Below are 17,525 nucleotides of genomic sequence, written 5' to 3' on the forward strand. Positions count from 1 at the left end.
TTCCCTGCTCACCTGCTAAAAGGCTCAAATGCAACTCTGCGTCATTAGTGGGGAAATCCTTCAAAGTACTTGGGCATTCTCCGTTTGCCTTGACGAAACCATGGATTGTGGCATAAAAAGGCGCCTGCGTTGTTCGTCTCTCGCTCGGCCATTGAATGGACCTTGACCTCTGTCAGCCCCGAGTTTCTCGATTTGCTCGCATTGACGTGAGTGGGTTGGTGGGCACCTCGACGGACATTGACGCCTCGCTTCTCCGCCATGGCATCTCTCCTCCAGCTTGCTCTTGCTGTGCTTTTGGTAGCATGCACTGTCCCCGGTGCACAAGCCCAAGGTCAAGTGTCAATAGCGACGAACAGGACAGGGCCATTGTCGCAATACAAATCCGTAAGTCCTTCCTGCGTCTGATCGGCTGTTACTGACGGTCAAAGCAGAGACCCGACATTTTTGCACCTTTCCTGAACATTTCTCTTTTCGACGAAGGTGCTGTGACTCCTGGGTATATCTTCCTGGGTCCGTACCAGACATTTCAAGAGGCGATCTACATTTATGACAACAGAGGGGTCAGTTCTGCATTTTGGAGAATCCAAAGGGAGACAAACTGATATATGCCAGAACTTGGTTTATTCGGGATATGGCTCGACCGGTGGTGGCCCTAGTCACAATTTCCACCTTTGCTCAATCAATGGGACGGACAATCTCTGCTACATAACCGGTGGTCAGAATGTTGGATATGTGCGAGGCTACGCTGTGGTCCTGGACGACACTTTCACAGCCAAAACTTCGATCCATTCACAGGGAGGCGTGGCCAATTTTGACGAGCATGAATTCAATGTGCTGCCCGACGGCTCTTCTCTGTTTACCCTCTACAATCCCGAGCACTATGACCTATCCGCTTATGATATCACGTCGGGCCAGGGCTGGATCATGAACAATTTCTTTCAGCGTATCGAAATTGGGACCAATCGATTGCTCTTTGAGTGGTCTGCCTTGGACCATGTCCTGCCCAACGAGACTTTTGTGATGCCAGATACAACCGAGGTATCGGGAGACGGATTTGGGCCGACAAGCCCCTGGGACTATTTCCACATTAACAGCGTGGATCAGAACGCAGATGGAGACTACCTGGTGTCTGCACGCCACACTTGTACCATATACAAGGTGTCCGGACAAGATGGCCACATCATTTGGCGACTGGGGGGTATAGCCTCCGATTTCAGCTTCCCAACGGGCCTGAATTTTAGTTTCCAGCATGATGCGAGGTTCCGCGAAGAGAACGAGACCGCCACTGTAATCTCCTTGTTCGACAATGCGTCAAATGGATACAATCAAACCTCCCGCTATTCTTCAGGCGTTATTTTGAAGCTCGACCACACGACGAATTCGGTGACGCTCCTCAAAAGGTTTATTGCACCATATCAATTCATCTCCCAGTCGCAGGGTAATTTGCAAGTCCTTGGACGTGACCAAGACTGGCCGACTTCAAATGTATTCATGGGATGGGGGAAGAATGCGTTTATATCTGAATACACGCCCGATGGGCGCATGGTCCAGCAAGGACACTTCGCCACGGAAGGATCAATGCATTACCGCGCTTTCAAGTACAATTTTACCTCCAGTCCCACGGATGCACCGGCTCTGTACACATATGCACACAATACTAGTGCACCGACCTCGTACTGGATGAGCTGGAATGGCGCCACAAAGGTCGCGCAGTGGCGTGTTTACTCGAGTACATCGCGCGACGGGCCTTGGAAGGTTATTGGCACTGTCCATAAGAAAGGGTTTGAAACCATGTTCACCGCACCCAAGTACTATCCTTGGAGTATGGTTGAGAGTCTCGATATTAATGGTAATCCATTGAAAAACAACACGAGGCCCATCAAGACGTTTGTCCCCAGCGCGAAACTCGCTGCGAAGTGCAATGGCTCGGGATGTCCGGCTGCTAGCAGTTATAGCAATGGATCGCACAGCTCAAGCCAGCCGGGAAGCTCTTCGCCTACAAGTTCGAGCGCGGGTGCCTCAACACAAAAACGAAGTGGTGTGGAGGGCAAGATGGGCTATGCAGCCATGTTTGGCTTCGGGGCATTGATCGCATAGAGCGCTATACGTATTGCCCTCGCTATGCGAGGTAAAACACCAAAGACTCACGGATCCAAGTTTGTGAGAACAGCCACTTCCCGCAAACCACCACGCGATCATGTCACTCTATGATGAGGCGCCATATTCCATTTTCTCTCTCTCTCTTTTGCCTGTGACGCACCTTCGCACAATAATCTCTTCTCCAGAACCTCGAGCGATGCGAGATGGAGATCTGCCTATTACCAGATAGGGCAAAACTTATCTGCTTGGGGCAATGTTCGCGGGCCGCCGAAACGTGGCGTTCTCGCGAGCCGTGCTTCGGCCGTTAAAGTCTGTGTGGCGGGTCCGAAGGAGACAAATCCTGCTGGCGAGTTAAATAGGGCGACTCGGCACCAATGCAATGGGCCCCGAAGTTTGACTTCCAGCACCACCAACACGAGCCATACATTGTTGTAGTGAAGAGCAGACAGGCTCATAGTATGTGAGTAGACTATTACCATCCATTGTGGTCTGAGCGGGTGAAACAATAAGTCCCTGCCACGTATATAAGCAGCAGGTGCCGACCATAAGTGCGACCCATTCCGTTCTATTCAATGCTCAAGAGACAAAAGGCAACAGGCAACAGTAATACAATTTTCTGGCACAGAACGCCTCTGTACACCTGGTAGAAGTGAAAAGGATATCGAAATCTGTCCAGGCCTGCGCAGCTAGCTTCTTTTGTATCGGTACTATTCCAGCAGGTTTCTGTTCTGCACCGATATCTACGCCGAAGAAGAGCGTCCTGTATCGCCCGAGAAGCCCGGTTTGGGAATCCTTGAGACCGATGCCGTTCAGTCTCGCTATCATGGGTGCAGGCCCCGCCGGCCTCACACTTACCCGCCTCCTCCAGGTTGCCGCTCTCGACATCTCCATCTCCATCTTCGAAAAGGACGCCAGTCCCACGTCCCGTTTCCACCAGGGCGGCTCACTCGACTTGCACACGAACACTGGCCTCGCTGCCCTCAAAAAAGCCGGGTTATGGGAAGAAGCGCTCAAGCATCTCCGTTATGACGGCGAGGAATTGTTCATCGCGGACAAAAATGATACGGTTATCTTACATCTCAACAATCACCCCAAGTCCAACAGGAAAGCGTCGGCATTGGATTACGAGAGGCCGGAGATCGATCGGGAGGTCCTGAAGGATATCTTATTGGAGAGTGTTGAGAGTGAATGCGTCAAATGGGGCAAAACCGTGCAGTCGGTTGAACCCGAGACAGGTGTGTTGAACTTTCGCGATGGGACGACCGCTGGCCCGTTTGATTTGGTCGTCGGCGCTGATGGAGCGTGGTCCATGGTACGACATGTCTTGACAGATGTGAGGCCACAATACGCGGGCATCTGTGGCTTTGAGAGCCGCATTCCGAGACCGAATGAGGATTATCCAAAGCTGTCAAAGATGGTCGGGAGAGGCAGTTACTTTTCATACTCTGACGGAAAGTCTCTGACGGCACAGAGAATGGGTGATGAATCGATCAAAATTGGCATGTGGGTGAAAATGGAAGATGGCGAGAGCTGGCCTGCTGATATGCTGGCCGCTTACGGTGACACCGAGGAGAAATTGAAAGACAAAATCCTGGAAAATTACCAAGACTGGACACGCCAACAGAAACAGCTGATCCGAGTCAGCACCAGATTTCGACCTTGGCCGCTGTATGAGTTACCTGTTGGAAATACCTGGGAACACAAAAAGGGCTACACGCTGATTGGAGACGCTTCCAGCCTGATGACGCCGTTTGCGGGGGAAGGTGTGAACAAGGCGATGAAAGATTCGCTCGAGCTGGCTGAAGCCCTTGAGAATGCCCTCAAGGAACAGAGAAACGTGGATGAGGCGGTACGCCAGTACGAAGAGAATATGTTCCCGCGGGCAAAGAAATATCAGAGAAAGACTATGCGGAACAAGCAGGGCATGTTCAGCAAGGAAGGACCTGTGGTGTTTCTGGTGGGCATGGTTGACATGGCTGCGGAGGAGATGGGTAAGGATCTCTCCAAGGGATGGCTGAGCTGGGTCCCGTTCAAGACGATGATGTACTCCTGGGTTGTGTCCATCCAAACCTTTGGGGCTATGAGGAGGAGGGTGAGTGATTGGTTTTCGAGGGCGTAGGCCAAGAGGGAGGGACGCACTCTGGCCTGCTTCGCTGGTCAAGAACCGCCTCATGTCATAACTTCAGGTACCCAGCTCGGTCCTTTTTAGAATGTACATAGTTTCAGCAAGACGTTGCGTGTAAAGTAGATATAATAATATGAGCTCGGTAGCTTGAGCTCGTTGACCTCGTCAGTGTCGTTTGAATTGCCTTCGTGCGAGTATTGCTCCACCGTATACAAAGCCCAGTAATCCTTGCGATGTGATTGGTGAGCACCATGCTGTCGTCAATGAAAGCTGCAACCCGCGAAACTTCAAGAGCTTCTTGTCGACGCCACCACATTCATCTCAACACCACTGCTTTTCGACTTCTAGAGCTGGGACCTGCTCGACGGGTTGTGACAGAATGCGGTCTCAGCTTCTTCGCGCCGCAGGGCGCACAAGATCTTCGCTGACGACAACAAGGCAGGCGGCCACCAGGCCCTTTACCTCCTCCGCCAGACGAAATGCCGAAGTCGAACTCACTATCGATGGCAAGAAGGTGTCGATAGAGGCTGGTTCGGCCCTGATCCAAGCTTGTGAAAAGGCAGGCGTGACAATTCCGCGATACTGTTACCATGAGTATGTCCTTATTTACCCCGTCTTTCCGCAAGACCGGTCTGTGCTAAGCTATCGATTGTTAGGAAACTCCTCATTGCCGGAAACTGTCGTATGTGTCTAGTCGAAGTCGAACGAGTCCCCAAACCTGTCGCGTCCTGCGCATGGCCCGTCCAACCGGGCATGGTTGTCAAGACCGATTCACCAATGACTCACAAAGCAAGAGAAGGCATCATGGAGTTCCTGTTGGCCAACCACCCGTTAGATTGCCCAATCTGCGACCAAGGCGGCCAATGCGACTTACAAGATCAATCGATGAGGTATGGCGCCGATCGTGGCCGTTTCCACGAAGTCACCGGCAAACGTGCCGTCGAAGACAAGAACATTGGACCTTTGATCAAAACCTCGATGAATAGATGTATTCACTGTACGAGGTGTATTCGGTTTGCCAATGAGATTGCCGGTGCACCAGAGTTGGGTTCGACCGGCAGAGGCAATGGAATGGAAATCGGCACGTATTTGGAAAGGAACCTCGACACTGAACTCTCGGGGAACGTGGCTGACCTCTGCCCCGTTGGTGCTCTCCTGCCGAAACCGGGAGCTTTCAGCTATCGACCTTGGGAACTTACCAAATTTGAATCAATCGACGTGCTGAACGCCATGGGCTCAAACATCCGAGTGGACGCCAGAGGTATGGAAGTCAAGAGAATCCTACCCAGACTGAACGATGATATCAATGAAGAATGGATCGATGACAAGACCCGCTTTGCTCTTGACGGGCTGAAGACTCAGAGATTAACAACGCCGTTGGTCCGAAGAGATGATAAATTCCTTCCTGCCACATGGGAACAAGCTCTAACAGAGATCGCCAACGCATACGCCAGGATCAAGCCCGGCGAGAACGAATTTAAAGCCATTGCCGGTCACTTGATCGAAACGGAATCCCTGGTCGCCATGAAAGATTTGGCGAATAGACTGAACTCTGACAATCTCGCTCTTGACCAGCCAGGAGGCGGCTCACCAATCGCCCACGGCGTTGACATCCGAGGAAACTACCTCTTCAACTCCAGGATCTGGGGTATCGAAGAGGCCACCCACATGCTCATCATCGGAAGCAATCCTCGTTGGGAGGCGGCTGTGCTCAACGCCCGTATTCGGAAACAATGGCTGCGGTCCCCCCTTGAAATCGGATACATCGGCGAACCATTTGAGAGCACGTTCGAATTCGAACACTTGGGCACCGATGCCGCAGCTGTAAAGAAGGCACTTTCTGGTGACTTTGGCAAGAAATTGGCGGAGGCCAAGAGGCCCATGATCATTGTTGGCAGCGCAGTCGCCGAGCACCCGGATGCAGCAGCAATTTTCGAATCAGTGGGCTCCTTCGTGGACAAGCACCAGGCCAACTTTAACACCGCCGAATGGCAAGGATACAATGTCCTTCAGCGAGCAGCCTCCAGAGCAGGAGCTTATGAAGTCGGCTTCACTGTTCCCTCCCAGAAAGTTGCAGAGACAAAGCCCAAGATGGTCTGGCTGTTGGGTGCAGATGAGGTATCCGAGGCCGACATCCCCAAGGAGGCATTCGTGATTTACCAGGGTCATCATGGCGAGACTGGTGCACAGCTCGCCGATGTCATTCTTCCTGGTTGCGCGTACACTGAGAAATCTGGCACTTATGTAAACACTGAGGGTCGCGTACAACTCACTCGCTCTGCGGTCACTATACCTGGAGCGGCGAGGACGGACTGGAAGATCATCCGGGCGGCTTCCGAATTCCTGGGTGTCCCGCTTCCGTACGACGATTTGGAGGTGTTGAGAGATCGTCTTGAAGAGATTTCGCCGGCGCTCAGGAGGTACGATACCCTTGAGCCGCAAACGTTGACTGGCTTAAGTAAAGTGCAACTGGCGGATGCGAACAAGGGCTCCAAAGCCACCGGACAGAAGCTGGAATTGCCCATCAAAGACTTCTACCAGACTGACGTGATTTCGAGAAGGTATGTTACAAGGAGGCGCCCATATCTCCGCCAACGCCCCCATCCCGAGTATATACCGGGATTCAGACGCTAACAAGGTCCTAGTTCACCAACAATGGCTCGCTGTAGTGCGGCCAAGAAGACGGGCAACTCTGAGACCAATTTCATGGCCCCAGGCGAGCCAAACGAACAGATATCGTATGGTTAAACATAAACTTGATGCATAGCCCCTCGATGTTTCTTTTGAAGGAACGCAGACAGCGGCTACCTGAATATTTTGTGGGTGATTGAGCAAGAAGACAGACGAGTGAAGGCAGGCAGGACGAGGAATGGAGGCGAATCGTACGGTAGAGGAAAGACAAGCTATGAGTCGCTCGAGCGGAGGACAGATTTACAGCGCAAAGATGCTTCACGGAGGAGCTTGGAAGTTCTCCACGAGCCGAGATGAAGCCAGAAGGTCCATTCTACTTCCGCCCTGCCTTCTCCATGATGTGGCTTCTGCTCAAGCACTGTATAGGCATTGAAATCGGCGTTGCTGACTTTGACCGAGAATTATTCGATATGTACATATCAAAGCGGAGGTAAAATCAAATCGAGAATTCTGAGAAAAGGCCCGTGGTGCCCAAGGGGAAGATGTGCCGTGTGTAAAAGCCATGTCCGAACGAGGTGGATAGCAAAGACAGTCTGATCGTCCAATTGATCTTCGCTGGAGTCTGTAGAGTCCCTCTGCTCCGCATTGTTTGCGAAGGTCTTGATATGCCAGACTGAAATCAGGTCATTCCACGACCACGTCCTTGCTCGTGTCCAATTCCTCAAACCGTCTCAAATCCATCTCCCCTTCTAGGAGCGGCTTGACATACGGGTCAAACGTCTTCCAATAGGGGTTCTCCAGGTGGTACTTCTGGCTGCTTTCCTTTTCGTATCTCTCGACAATGGTGAAGTCTCGTTCGTCGTGGACAGACTGCATGACGAACCACGACAGAGTTTCCTTGTCTTTGGAGTACACACGGGAAGCTTCGATGAGCTTGTTTTTGAGCTTTTGGATTATGGCCGGATCCGAGGATTTGGCTCGGAGGTGCACGGTTATTGTGTAGACCATGTTTGTCGAAGTCTTGCAGGGAGGAAGTTGAGATGGTAGTACCGTTGGGTGAAAGGAGAGCAGAGGGAGTCTACATATGGTGGAAATATGCTCACACCTGGACGTCGTCAATATTTTCCTCAGAGCACCAAACCCCGCCTGACTGATTTCCTGATTGAGAACGAATGAAGTCAGGGAAGGGCTGATGGGGGATTAGACGAGATGGGTTGGCGCGAATCTGGGTGGCATGAGACCAAGACTGTGCTGGACTGTGCCTGGGATGAACTCAGTCCCCTAGCCTCCTTGTCGATGGGAAAGTCAACCCTGGCTCGTGTTGATAGAGTTTAAGCGACGAGTAACAAACGTTGTCGAAGGGACGACGCACGTGGGAAGCGAGGATGCGGATCTCGGCCTATCAAGCCAAATATTATTGTGACCGCCTATGACGCTGCGAGACGTCCGCATATGCATCATTTTTCACGAAATTCTCTCGACTTCTCTGCCATCGCGACCTTCCCATGGCTTCGTCCCCACCCCATTGGCCTTCGTTCTTCAATCCATCTTCGAGTCGCTCGAACATTGCAACAGATGACTACGGCTAAGAGGCAGGATGCGCTGATGCAAGGCCCAGATTCTCGCCATGAAGTTCGCAAAGTAGGTCCTCTAGTTGCACCGAGATCCCTCTGCGATGAGCTGGGAAACTAACTGAGGCAGGGAATTGGAGGAAGATGCCGTTCCAGAATGGAGAGCTAAGTACTTGAATTACAAGGGAGGTTCTCTCGACGCGAAATTGCTTCCGTTCAGTGCTAATCTCCTCGCAGCTGGGAAAGAAGAAAATCAAGACCATCTCCAAAGCCCTCAGGAACCTGCAGAGAACTCCTGGCACTGAGCCTCGTTCGGTTACTTTCGACGCTTTCGCGGAACCGCGCACTCCCTTTACACACTATGACTTCAACCTTCACCGAGCAGAAACGGCAAGGTCGACCCAGTCACTAGCCGACATAGAGGAGGTCGCACCAGACGAAGATGAAGAGCCGGAAGATAGACCGCCGGTAACTCAGCGCCGAAGTCATACCATGTTCGCAGCGTCTCCGCCTATATACATTCCGGGGGCTCAAATGGAGACGACGCCGGAACGCACGCCTCTCTATCCTGGTCAGTCGGTGCGGCGAGTAATGAATTATGGATCCATTGTCGGCACGCCTCCAGATGAGACACCGGGGATGATGGCCGCCCTCGAACTCCCAGATCCGGCGTTGACCCCTGCGCGGACTCGACTACCCACAGAGATCGAACCAAAATCCCAGGGCACGACTCCACGACTTCCTCCGCCAGCCCAAGTTCCACCAGCGCCGGATCCGTACCATGTTGGTCAGACGCATCATCCACCGCTCGCCAGACACAGCTTTGCAGGAAGCCTGGCAAAAGCCATGTTCACGCGCGGACGAGGAGGTAAAAGTCAGTCAGTCCCAGGACCCCCGCCGAGGATGAACTCCATCTCAGCTTCGCAAAGATTCCGCAACTTGTTCGTTCCTCGTGATCTGACCGAGGCCACCGTAAATGACATGCAGCTGTCAGCGTACCAAGAGCTTGATGAGAAACAGGCCGACTTTTTCACATTCCTAGACAAAGAATTGACCAAGATCGAGGAGTTTTACAAGATAAAGGAGGACGAAGCGACCGAACGTCTGCAAGTGCTCAGGGCGCAACTCCACGAAATGAGAGACAGAAGAATAGCAGAAATATTGAAAGCAAAACACGGAAACGATAGGACCAGACCACCGCATCTAGACGACATAAGAAAGCAACCGGGCGATGTTCTCAAGGAAGACGTCAAGCCCAACGGAAGTGGCAGCCACCTCATCCCAAAACCCATTGGGGAGGTCATGGGACGACGGCCTACAATCGGGAAGACCAGTCATGCCATGGCACAGATGAGTTCCCCTCCGGGACCGCAAGCACAACAGAGGATCAACGAAGCAAAGAAAGATTACGTGCGCCGAGACCACGGAAGCGAAATCAAGTATCCCGTTGCGAAGAAAAGGCTGAAGCTCGCGTTGCAGGAATTCTACCGCGGATTAGAATTGCTCAAATCTTATGCTCTGCTGAACAAGACGGGCTTTCGCAAGATCAATAAGAAATACGACAAGGCGGTCCAAGCCAGACCTCCGCTGCGATATATGACAGAAAAGGTCAACAATGCATATTTCGTTACGAGCGACGTCGTTGACAATCACCTCATCGCTGTCGAAGATCTATACTCTCGGTACTTTGAACGCGGCAACCACAAGGTCGCTGTTAAGAAACTGCGATCCAAGGTTGGCGCAGGGGATCACTCGGCGGTGGCGTTCCGCAACGGTCTTTATGTTGCGGCGGGTTGTTGTTTCGGCGTGGCTGGCCTTGTCGATGCTGCTTTTCGACTGGAAGATCCGAGGACGTCGGTGCAGACCAGTTACCTTCTGCAGTTGTATGCAGGATACTTTCTGATTGTTATTTTATTCTTGATGTTTGTGCTGGACTGCAGGATGTGGAACAAGAATCACATCAACTACGTCTTCATCTTCGAGTACGACACCAGACATGTGCTGGACTGGCGACAATTAGCGGAGTTGCCCTGCTTTTTCCTCTTCCTCAATGGCCTATTCATCTACCTCAACTTTCGGCAAAACTCTTACGATTGGTTCTACATCTATTGGCCGTTGATTCTAATCATCGTCACCGTGCTCATCATCTTCCTGCCCATTCCCATCATTTATCACCACGCACGGAAATGGTGGGCTGTTACGAACCTGAGGCTTGCTTGTGCACCATTCTATCCGGTCGAGTTCCGAGACTTCTATCTGGGCGATATGTACTGTTCCGAAACCTACGCCATGGGCCAGATCGAACTCTTCTTCTGCCTCTACGTCAACAACTGGAACAACCCTCCGCAATGCAATTCCAACCACTCACGCTTGCTGGGATTTTTTGCCGCGCTTCCTGCGGTTTGGCGAGCATTGCAATGTCTGCGTCGTTACTACGATTCACGGAATTGGTTCCCTCATCTCGCCAATTGCGTCAAATACTGCGGCAACATCGCTTACTACGCGACACTGTCAATTTACCGGATCGACATGAGTCACACGACTTGGTCCATCTTTGTCACCTTCGCCCTCGTCAACGGATTGTACTGCTCCTTCTGGGACGTGTTCATGGATTGGAGCTTGGGCGATTTCTTCGTTCAAAAATATCCCTTCCTCCGAGAGCGGCTCGCCTACAAGCAAGTCTGGATATACTATTCTGCGATCGTAGCGGATGTCCTGCTTCGACAGCAGTGGGTGTTTTATGCGATATTCACATCGGATATACAACATTCCGCCTTGATGTCCTTCTTCGTCAGTTTGGCCGAGGTCATCCGAAGGGGCCTCTGGTCCCTATTTCGTGTCGAAAACGAACATTGCAACAACGTTGGGAAATTCCGTGCCTCCAGAGATATTCCTTTGCCGTACGACATACCTGAGTCGCGCACGGTGTCTCCTATTCAGGAGCGCCGGACGCCTAGCGCTCCACAGCCAACAGAACCTGAACAACGTATTGCGACTGGCGTGGACTTGGAAAGCCTAACCTCATTAGACGCATCACTTCGTCAACGTCGCACACCCACTGCGCCGCGGACCCCTGCCATGCGGGCCCTTCAACGCGTGGGGACAATCATCGGCACTGCCCACGCGCAAGACTTCGAAAGACGCAGAAGACCACCTGAAGATGAAAATGGTGGACCCGACGATGATGGAAATGGAGGTCACAGCAGCGACGAAGACGAGGAGGAGGAGGCAGCGGCAAGTGGAGGGGAAGAGGAGATGGCAGAGTTGGAGAGACAGAGGGCGCAAGAGAATGCGGAAATCGCAGAGGCGAATCGATTGGTGGGAGACCGACCGAGACGTGGACGGTAGGGTCGACGATTGACCATTCGCGCGCAATCTGAGAGTCAGATGGCGAAATGTAGGCTACCAGGAGGGGTAATGCGAGATGTGAAAGGCAATGCATGAAATAAAGAAGAAGATTTTGGGGAAGAGACAGGTACACATCTAGGTTGTACTCGGTATATATTATTAATAGCTGCGATGTGACACTAAATCCAACCCGTCGCAAGGCTCTCATTTGGTCTCATTTGGATCTCAGCCTCGAGCCATTGACTGTGTGTGGGCCACCTCTCCCTCCGATCAGCGTATGCCGATGCTGTACATTGAGCCCAGTCCATGGTCTTCACTTCATGGTAAACCCAAGGGAAGGAGAATCACTCTCCGGTCGGGAGTACAGTTACTGACTCGCAAGGCTGTTTTGCTTACATAACAAGAACTCCTTTTTTCTTTGCTCACCCCATCGATGGCGTGCTTCTCGACCACTCCTCGTCTTCCTTCCGCCTTCACCTGGCCTAGTCATGAAAGTATTGAAGACTCTCAAGAGTTGAGAAAGACGCTCCTGATCAAGGGTGAGATCGTCATTCATAAAACATATCCATCCAGCTTTGGCTTCTCGTGATCGATATAATACTACTGATCTTTCGGGCAGCATGTCCATCCCAACGATTGACTTCCACAAGGCCGACGACGCGACAACGCGGCCACAACTCCTGCAAGACCTCCGCCACGCCCTATCCGAGGTGGGATTCCTGTACCTCTCCAACCACGGCATTGGCGAGTCGATCGTCCAGGACCTCGTGGATGCCCTTCCCCGTCTCTTCGCGCTCCCGGACCCGGTCAAGGAGTCCGTCGCCCTCGTCAACTCACCCCACTTTTTGGGGTACAGCAAATTCGGGTCTGAGATCACGGCGCGCGTCAGGGATCAGAGAGAGCAGTTCGAGTTCGCCAACGAGTTGCCGGACAGGTACGGCTTCGTCGTCTCGGCGGGGACGGATTCGCCATCGCCGCCGCTGTACACTCGGCTGCAGGGCCCGAACCAGTGGCCCAACTTCTCGGAGGTGCCCAGGTTCCGCGAGATCGTCGAGTCGTACGTCGCGGCGATGCAGGATCTCGCAATGAGGTTCCTCGAGCTGGTCACCGAGGCACTGGACTTGCCACCGCACAGTCTGGAGCGGTTCACGGGCCCGCAAGACCGGATCAAGCTCGTGCACTACCGGCCCTCATCGCCGTCCTCATCCGCGGACGCCACGGCTCAGCCTTCTTCTCCTTCTTCTTCTTCTTCTCAGGGCGTCGGCCCGCACAAGGACAGTTCAGGCTGGATGACGTTCCTGCTACAAGCGTCGGACCCGTCGATCCGGGGCCTGCAGGTCCTGTCCAAGGACGGGGAGTGGCTGGACGCGCCGCCCGTGCCGGGAACCCTCGTCATCAACATGGGCCAGGCCTTCGAGGTCGTGACCAACGGCGTCTGCAAGGCGACCACGCACCGCGTCCTCCTCCCGCCCGGCGAGTACGACCGCTACAGCGTGCCCTTCTTCCAGGGCGTGCGCCCAGACCTGACTAAATCGGACCTCAAGGCTCTGTGGGACCGGCATTTCGACACTTCTGCAAAAGGGTGGAAGATGGTGGGCAGAGAGTCCGACGAGGGCCGAAACATCGACGGCCCCTTTCTCAGAGGTAGATACGACACCTGGGGAGAGGCGCAGCTGAGGACGAAGATAAGGAGCCATCGTGATGTCGGCTTGAGGTGGTACAAGGATGTGTTCGACAAATACATCAGTGATGATTGATTGAACATTCAATTGAATGAGCAAAATGACGAGTTGAGCTGAGTTGAGTTGGATTGACGTCTGTTAATCTGCATTGAACGGACTGGACTGGACTGGGTTGTATGAACAGTGGGATACTGTCATTGACTTGCCTGACCCTCGTCATTGCTTTTCCTTTCTATTTCTCCACGGATCGTCAAGGGGCCGGGACGAAGAAGATTGTCATTGTCACCCTCACAAGGAGAGCCAGGATCAGGGAGTAAGTCTGGACTATTCTATCCCTTCCTTTTCCATACATCCATCCTATCCCCCTTTCCCTCCCTCTTCCTCCCCCTCCTTCCTCTCCTTCCTAAAGGCTTCCACGTCCTCTCCGCCCGGGGCTGTCAACTTCAAAAAAACCCTCGCTCCGTAACTGTATTAACCCTCCGGTTTCCCAGTCTACGTCTCCGCAACCAGCGTCTTCAGCTCCTCCTTCAAATCCTCCATGGTCTTCTGGTACCCGGACCCGGGCTCAATCAGGTGTTCGAAGTCGGCGTTGTAGCGGTTGTTCTCTTCGAAGATGCCGTAGGTTCCTAGCATATTGTATGCTTTTTTTTGATCGGGTGGGGCGGACCCCAGGAAGTTAGATGATCAGTTTGTACTTGTGTGATGGAACGAGCGAACGGAGGAGGAGGAAGAGGAGGATAATGGTGGAGGGAGAAAAGAAAAGGAGAGGAAGAGGGAGCAGGGAGGGGCGTAAGTTCCCTTGAGGCTAAACTTACCAGGCGTCAACAGCCGCACCTCGACCCCTTTCTGCGTATCCTCCTCCCACATGCGCTTTGCGGTGGCGAAGAACTCATCCAGGTCCACTCGCTGGATGTGCCAGCCCGGCTTGATCTCCTCGAGGATCGGGATCAGCTGGTTCATGCTCACGGTGTGGTCGGCGACGTAGACGGGCCGATTTGCGAACTTCTCGGGCTGTCGGAGCACGTCGCAGACGGCCTTCGCTGCGGTGGATACACGGCACATGCTGTTTCGCTGGTCGCCGCTGCCGTAGACCATAAGGGTGTTTGTGCGTGGGTTGATCCAGTAATAACCCAGTGGAATGGCTGTGTCAAAGGACGACGCGTGGGGAAAAAAGGGTCAGCACGGCGGTGCTGTTCCACCTCCTGCGTGGACTAGAAAAAGATGAATGGGCAATACTACTCACCCCAATCATACCAACCTCCCGTAATGATCGCACTCCAATTCACCCCCGTGCCTTTCAATTTCTCCTCCAGGACCTTCTGGGCTTCCACCTTGGGGACATACAACGGTAACTCGGTGATGTGCTCGTTGAACGTGTCGCCCGCGAAATCCGGGGTGATGATATGCTTCACTGTGCCCGAGGCGAGACAGGCGTCTACGATGGTGGATTGCATGTGCAGGGCGTTGGGGGGAATCGCTTCGACCACGGCATCTTGCCCCGTGAAGAGGGACGTAAGGTCAGAGAGTGACGTGTAGTCGACGGCGGCAGAGATGATGTTGGTCGAGTCTGGAAATTTCTGGCCGGGAGTGCGCGAGGCCGCTGTCACAGCGTAGCCAGCTTCGGCCAGGGCAGTGGCGATGGGTTTGCCGACGTTGCCTGTTGCCTGTATGTGTGTCCCTCGGTGTCAAGATGGATTCTCACATGTGATGGACCAGCAGAAAAGAAGGCAGGCATTCATACCCCAAGGACAACGACCTTCTTGATAGGACCAGACATTTCTTTCTCACAGACCGTCTCACAACTGAAAAAAGGGCCTATCTCGGGCGACTGGGAAGGATGAGGTGCAGGGGTTACCTTTGGTCCAAAACTAGGCTCCTCGACACGCACATGGTGATGGAGAAAAAGGAACCTTTATCAAACCCCAATATATAGGCCTGGACTCTGGCATCTTCTGGCACGAAAACAGCTGCTGCGCTTGTTGACGTGTCCAGCTAATCCTCATTGGCAGCCCTAGCGAAAATGGAGACTCACCGGTCATCGCTATCGCAGTTTAGAAGTTAGCGTTGACCTGCTGTGCAGCGCATTTTGTCCATGAGGAAGGCGCTAGACCATGTCGAACAAGGGGAAGAGACCAAGGTATGAGAATCTTGTAAGAACTAATGTATAGATGTAAAGGGAGAGGGAGAAGGGAGAAGAAGGACACGCGCGCAGGAAATGGTTGTGGTGGTAAAGCACAGTCATTCATAATGCCAAATTGGGTTTGTGCAGGTGCATATTCAAGTTCAGTTTATGTCAGCAGGAGCATGACCACATGTATCGACGGGAAGATTCGAGCAGAAGCCAGCCGTTCATGTCAAGGGCGAAATCGAGGAATCAATGCCTGTAAGCCGCTGACAAGACGGGACTTTCGAGAAAGCACGCCGTAGAAATCAAGTTTGCTATATGTCGGAGTGGCCGGGAAGGCTGTGCCGCGAAAGGGGCTGGACGAAACATCGGACCAAAAGATGTATGAGAGAGAAGAGCAGAGAGAAAGAGAGAGATGGGGGGTTCGATATTCTCATTGCATTCCGTGAGCTGTCTTGTTCGTGTCTACAGTCGTCAACTCCCCATGCCGGCGAGAAAGAAAAGGCAAGCTTCGAATCAGATTGCCCTGCCCAAGTCCCCGCTTGTTGCTGCGTACGACATCTCTTCAGACGAAGTATCGTGACCATGCCAAAACAACCAAGCTCGTATCTCGTGTGATCACCGTAGAGTCAATTCGGCGCCTCCTTTGCAAATGCGATCAATAGATCCAATCCGAAACTTTTTCCCACTTCAGAATCATGGCCAACCCCAGCCGTAAAAGAGTTCAAGTTGCTTCCTACACCATCTTGATGGTGATATTGGCCGGGCTCCTCCTCTAGTAAGCTTGATCCGGCTGCTTTTTCTGTATCTCGTGGATCATCAAATCTCTTAACCCTTCATCCACGGGTAGACGTGCGACGCAAACCTTCTTCGGGATCCAACCAAGCAAGTCATCTGTACCCCTCTTTCCTGTTCCGCGAGAGCTTGCTGGAGACCGGGAACGATCCTCGGCGTTGTGAGCCCTATACTTCACAAAAGCAGCATGTCTTCCCGACAGTCCCACGCGAGAGAAGCGGCTAACTTTGCGACCATGAGCGGGAAGGTCATTGCTCTTCAGGCCGGAGATGGAGTCTTGGGATGTCATCATCGCTTCTTCATCCGCAAATCGTGCCTGTTGGACACGTTGTGATTGACAAATGTTGTTTGATTCAAGGGCATCCTCGATTGAGATTTTTGACGACACAGCACGAGAGTTGACAGGGATGAATCCGCTCGAGTCGACGAACGCTCGCCTGGTACAATGGATTTCTGTGGTCAACTCTTCCTCAAGGGAGGGCAGATCCGCTTTCAAGGCCCTGATCTCCTCAGATTCGATGTTTATGTTCCTCTGCTCTGTCGACGCTTGGCCCAGAGCATTGGTCTCATCCACCTCTTGTCCTTCGCATATGATGTCGATCAAGGCCTTCAGCTCGACCTTGACTTGCCGTGCCAATTCCATCAACGTGGTCGCATTCTTCAGGACGCCCTTGACTCTGTATCCATCTTCCTTGTTCTGATCGTCAACCAAGAGATGTCCACCACGACCGTACTTCGACCTCGCTTCCCAAGCCGCTTTCCTAAGACTCACAATTCGACCCTCGATGTCATAGGATTTTAAGTTGAGAATCTTTGCAGCAAAGTAGATGTCGTTGCTGAGAGCCCGGACTGTCTCAGATTGAGCTTGCAAGAAGTCGGCTTCTAGGTGAAGGAGGCATGAATGGGATGAGACTACTGCCATGGTGAGATACGCTTAGTAACAAAGCAGAAAATCGAACGAAAAGCGAACGGGGGAGACGAGGAAGACGAGGAAGAATATGTGACAGATGAACCCGACCTTGAAACCGTGGAAAAGCAGAAAGATAGTCTGGATAGAGGAAGAAATCAATCAAGACTGAGAAGTTTGAATGTCCAAAGCCAAAAAAAAAGAATGACTTTCTTTCCAGGTATTCACGGCTGTTGTCGCC

At 52.6% G+C, this 17,525-nt stretch overlaps 8 protein-coding genes across 8 annotated transcripts; 5 read left to right on the forward strand and 3 right to left on the reverse strand.

Moving 5' to 3' along the window:
* Window positions 1–258: 258 nt before the first annotated feature.
* Window positions 259–2,097, forward strand: A1O5_07154 (uncharacterized protein; the record flags this gene model as incomplete). The annotated part of the gene is made up of 3 exons (XM_007747743.1): window positions 259–384; window positions 432–560; window positions 613–2,097. The coding sequence occupies 3 exons, from the start codon at window positions 259–261 to the stop codon at window positions 2,095–2,097; spliced, it is 1,740 nt and encodes a 579-aa protein (XP_007745933.1).
* Window positions 2,098–2,902: 805 nt separating this feature from the next.
* On the forward strand, window positions 2,903–4,219 carry A1O5_07155 (uncharacterized protein; the record flags this gene model as incomplete). Its single annotated transcript, XM_007747744.1, has 1 exon — window positions 2,903–4,219. One exon carries the CDS (start codon window positions 2,903–2,905, stop codon window positions 4,217–4,219), a length of 1,317 nt encoding a protein of 438 aa, XP_007745934.1.
* A 385-nt stretch (window positions 4,220–4,604) lies between these two features.
* Window positions 4,605–6,973, forward strand: A1O5_07156 (NADH-ubiquinone oxidoreductase 78 kDa subunit, mitochondrial; the record flags this gene model as incomplete). Its single annotated transcript, XM_007747745.1, has 3 exons — window positions 4,605–4,819; window positions 4,882–6,786; window positions 6,871–6,973. 3 exons carry the CDS (start codon window positions 4,605–4,607, stop codon window positions 6,971–6,973), a joined length of 2,223 nt encoding a protein of 740 aa, XP_007745935.1.
* A 567-nt stretch (window positions 6,974–7,540) lies between these two features.
* A1O5_07157 (uncharacterized protein) lies at window positions 7,541–7,864 on the reverse strand (the record flags this gene model as incomplete). Its single annotated transcript, XM_007747746.1, has 1 exon — window positions 7,541–7,864. The coding sequence occupies one exon, from the start codon at window positions 7,862–7,864 to the stop codon at window positions 7,541–7,543; it is 324 nt and encodes a 107-aa protein (XP_007745936.1).
* Window positions 7,865–8,431: 567 nt separating this feature from the next.
* A1O5_07158 (uncharacterized protein) lies at window positions 8,432–11,775 on the forward strand (the record flags this gene model as incomplete). The annotated part of the gene is made up of 2 exons (XM_007747747.1): window positions 8,432–8,497; window positions 8,665–11,775. The coding sequence occupies 2 exons, from the start codon at window positions 8,432–8,434 to the stop codon at window positions 11,773–11,775; spliced, it is 3,177 nt and encodes a 1,058-aa protein (XP_007745937.1).
* A 620-nt stretch (window positions 11,776–12,395) lies between these two features.
* A1O5_07159 (uncharacterized protein) lies at window positions 12,396–13,532 on the forward strand (the record flags this gene model as incomplete). Its single annotated transcript, XM_007747748.1, has 1 exon — window positions 12,396–13,532. One exon carries the CDS (start codon window positions 12,396–12,398, stop codon window positions 13,530–13,532), a length of 1,137 nt encoding a protein of 378 aa, XP_007745938.1.
* A 417-nt stretch (window positions 13,533–13,949) lies between these two features.
* A1O5_07160 (uncharacterized protein) lies at window positions 13,950–15,234 on the reverse strand (the record flags this gene model as incomplete). Its single annotated transcript, XM_007747749.1, has 4 exons — window positions 13,950–14,083; window positions 14,273–14,599; window positions 14,701–15,121; window positions 15,199–15,234. 4 exons carry the CDS (start codon window positions 15,232–15,234, stop codon window positions 13,950–13,952), a joined length of 918 nt encoding a protein of 305 aa, XP_007745939.1.
* Window positions 15,235–16,357: 1,123 nt separating this feature from the next.
* A1O5_07161 (uncharacterized protein) lies at window positions 16,358–17,299 on the reverse strand (the record flags this gene model as incomplete). The annotated part of the gene is made up of 1 exon (XM_007747750.1): window positions 16,358–17,299. One exon carries the CDS (start codon window positions 17,297–17,299, stop codon window positions 16,358–16,360), a length of 942 nt encoding a protein of 313 aa, XP_007745940.1.
* Window positions 17,300–17,525: the final 226 nt, after the last annotated feature.

Source organism: Cladophialophora psammophila (genome assembly GCF_000585535.1).
Source record: "Cladophialophora psammophila CBS 110553 chromosome Unknown aczJe-supercont1.10, whole genome shotgun sequence".
NCBI classification, from domain to species: Eukaryota; Fungi; Ascomycota; class Eurotiomycetes; order Chaetothyriales; family Herpotrichiellaceae; genus Cladophialophora; species Cladophialophora psammophila.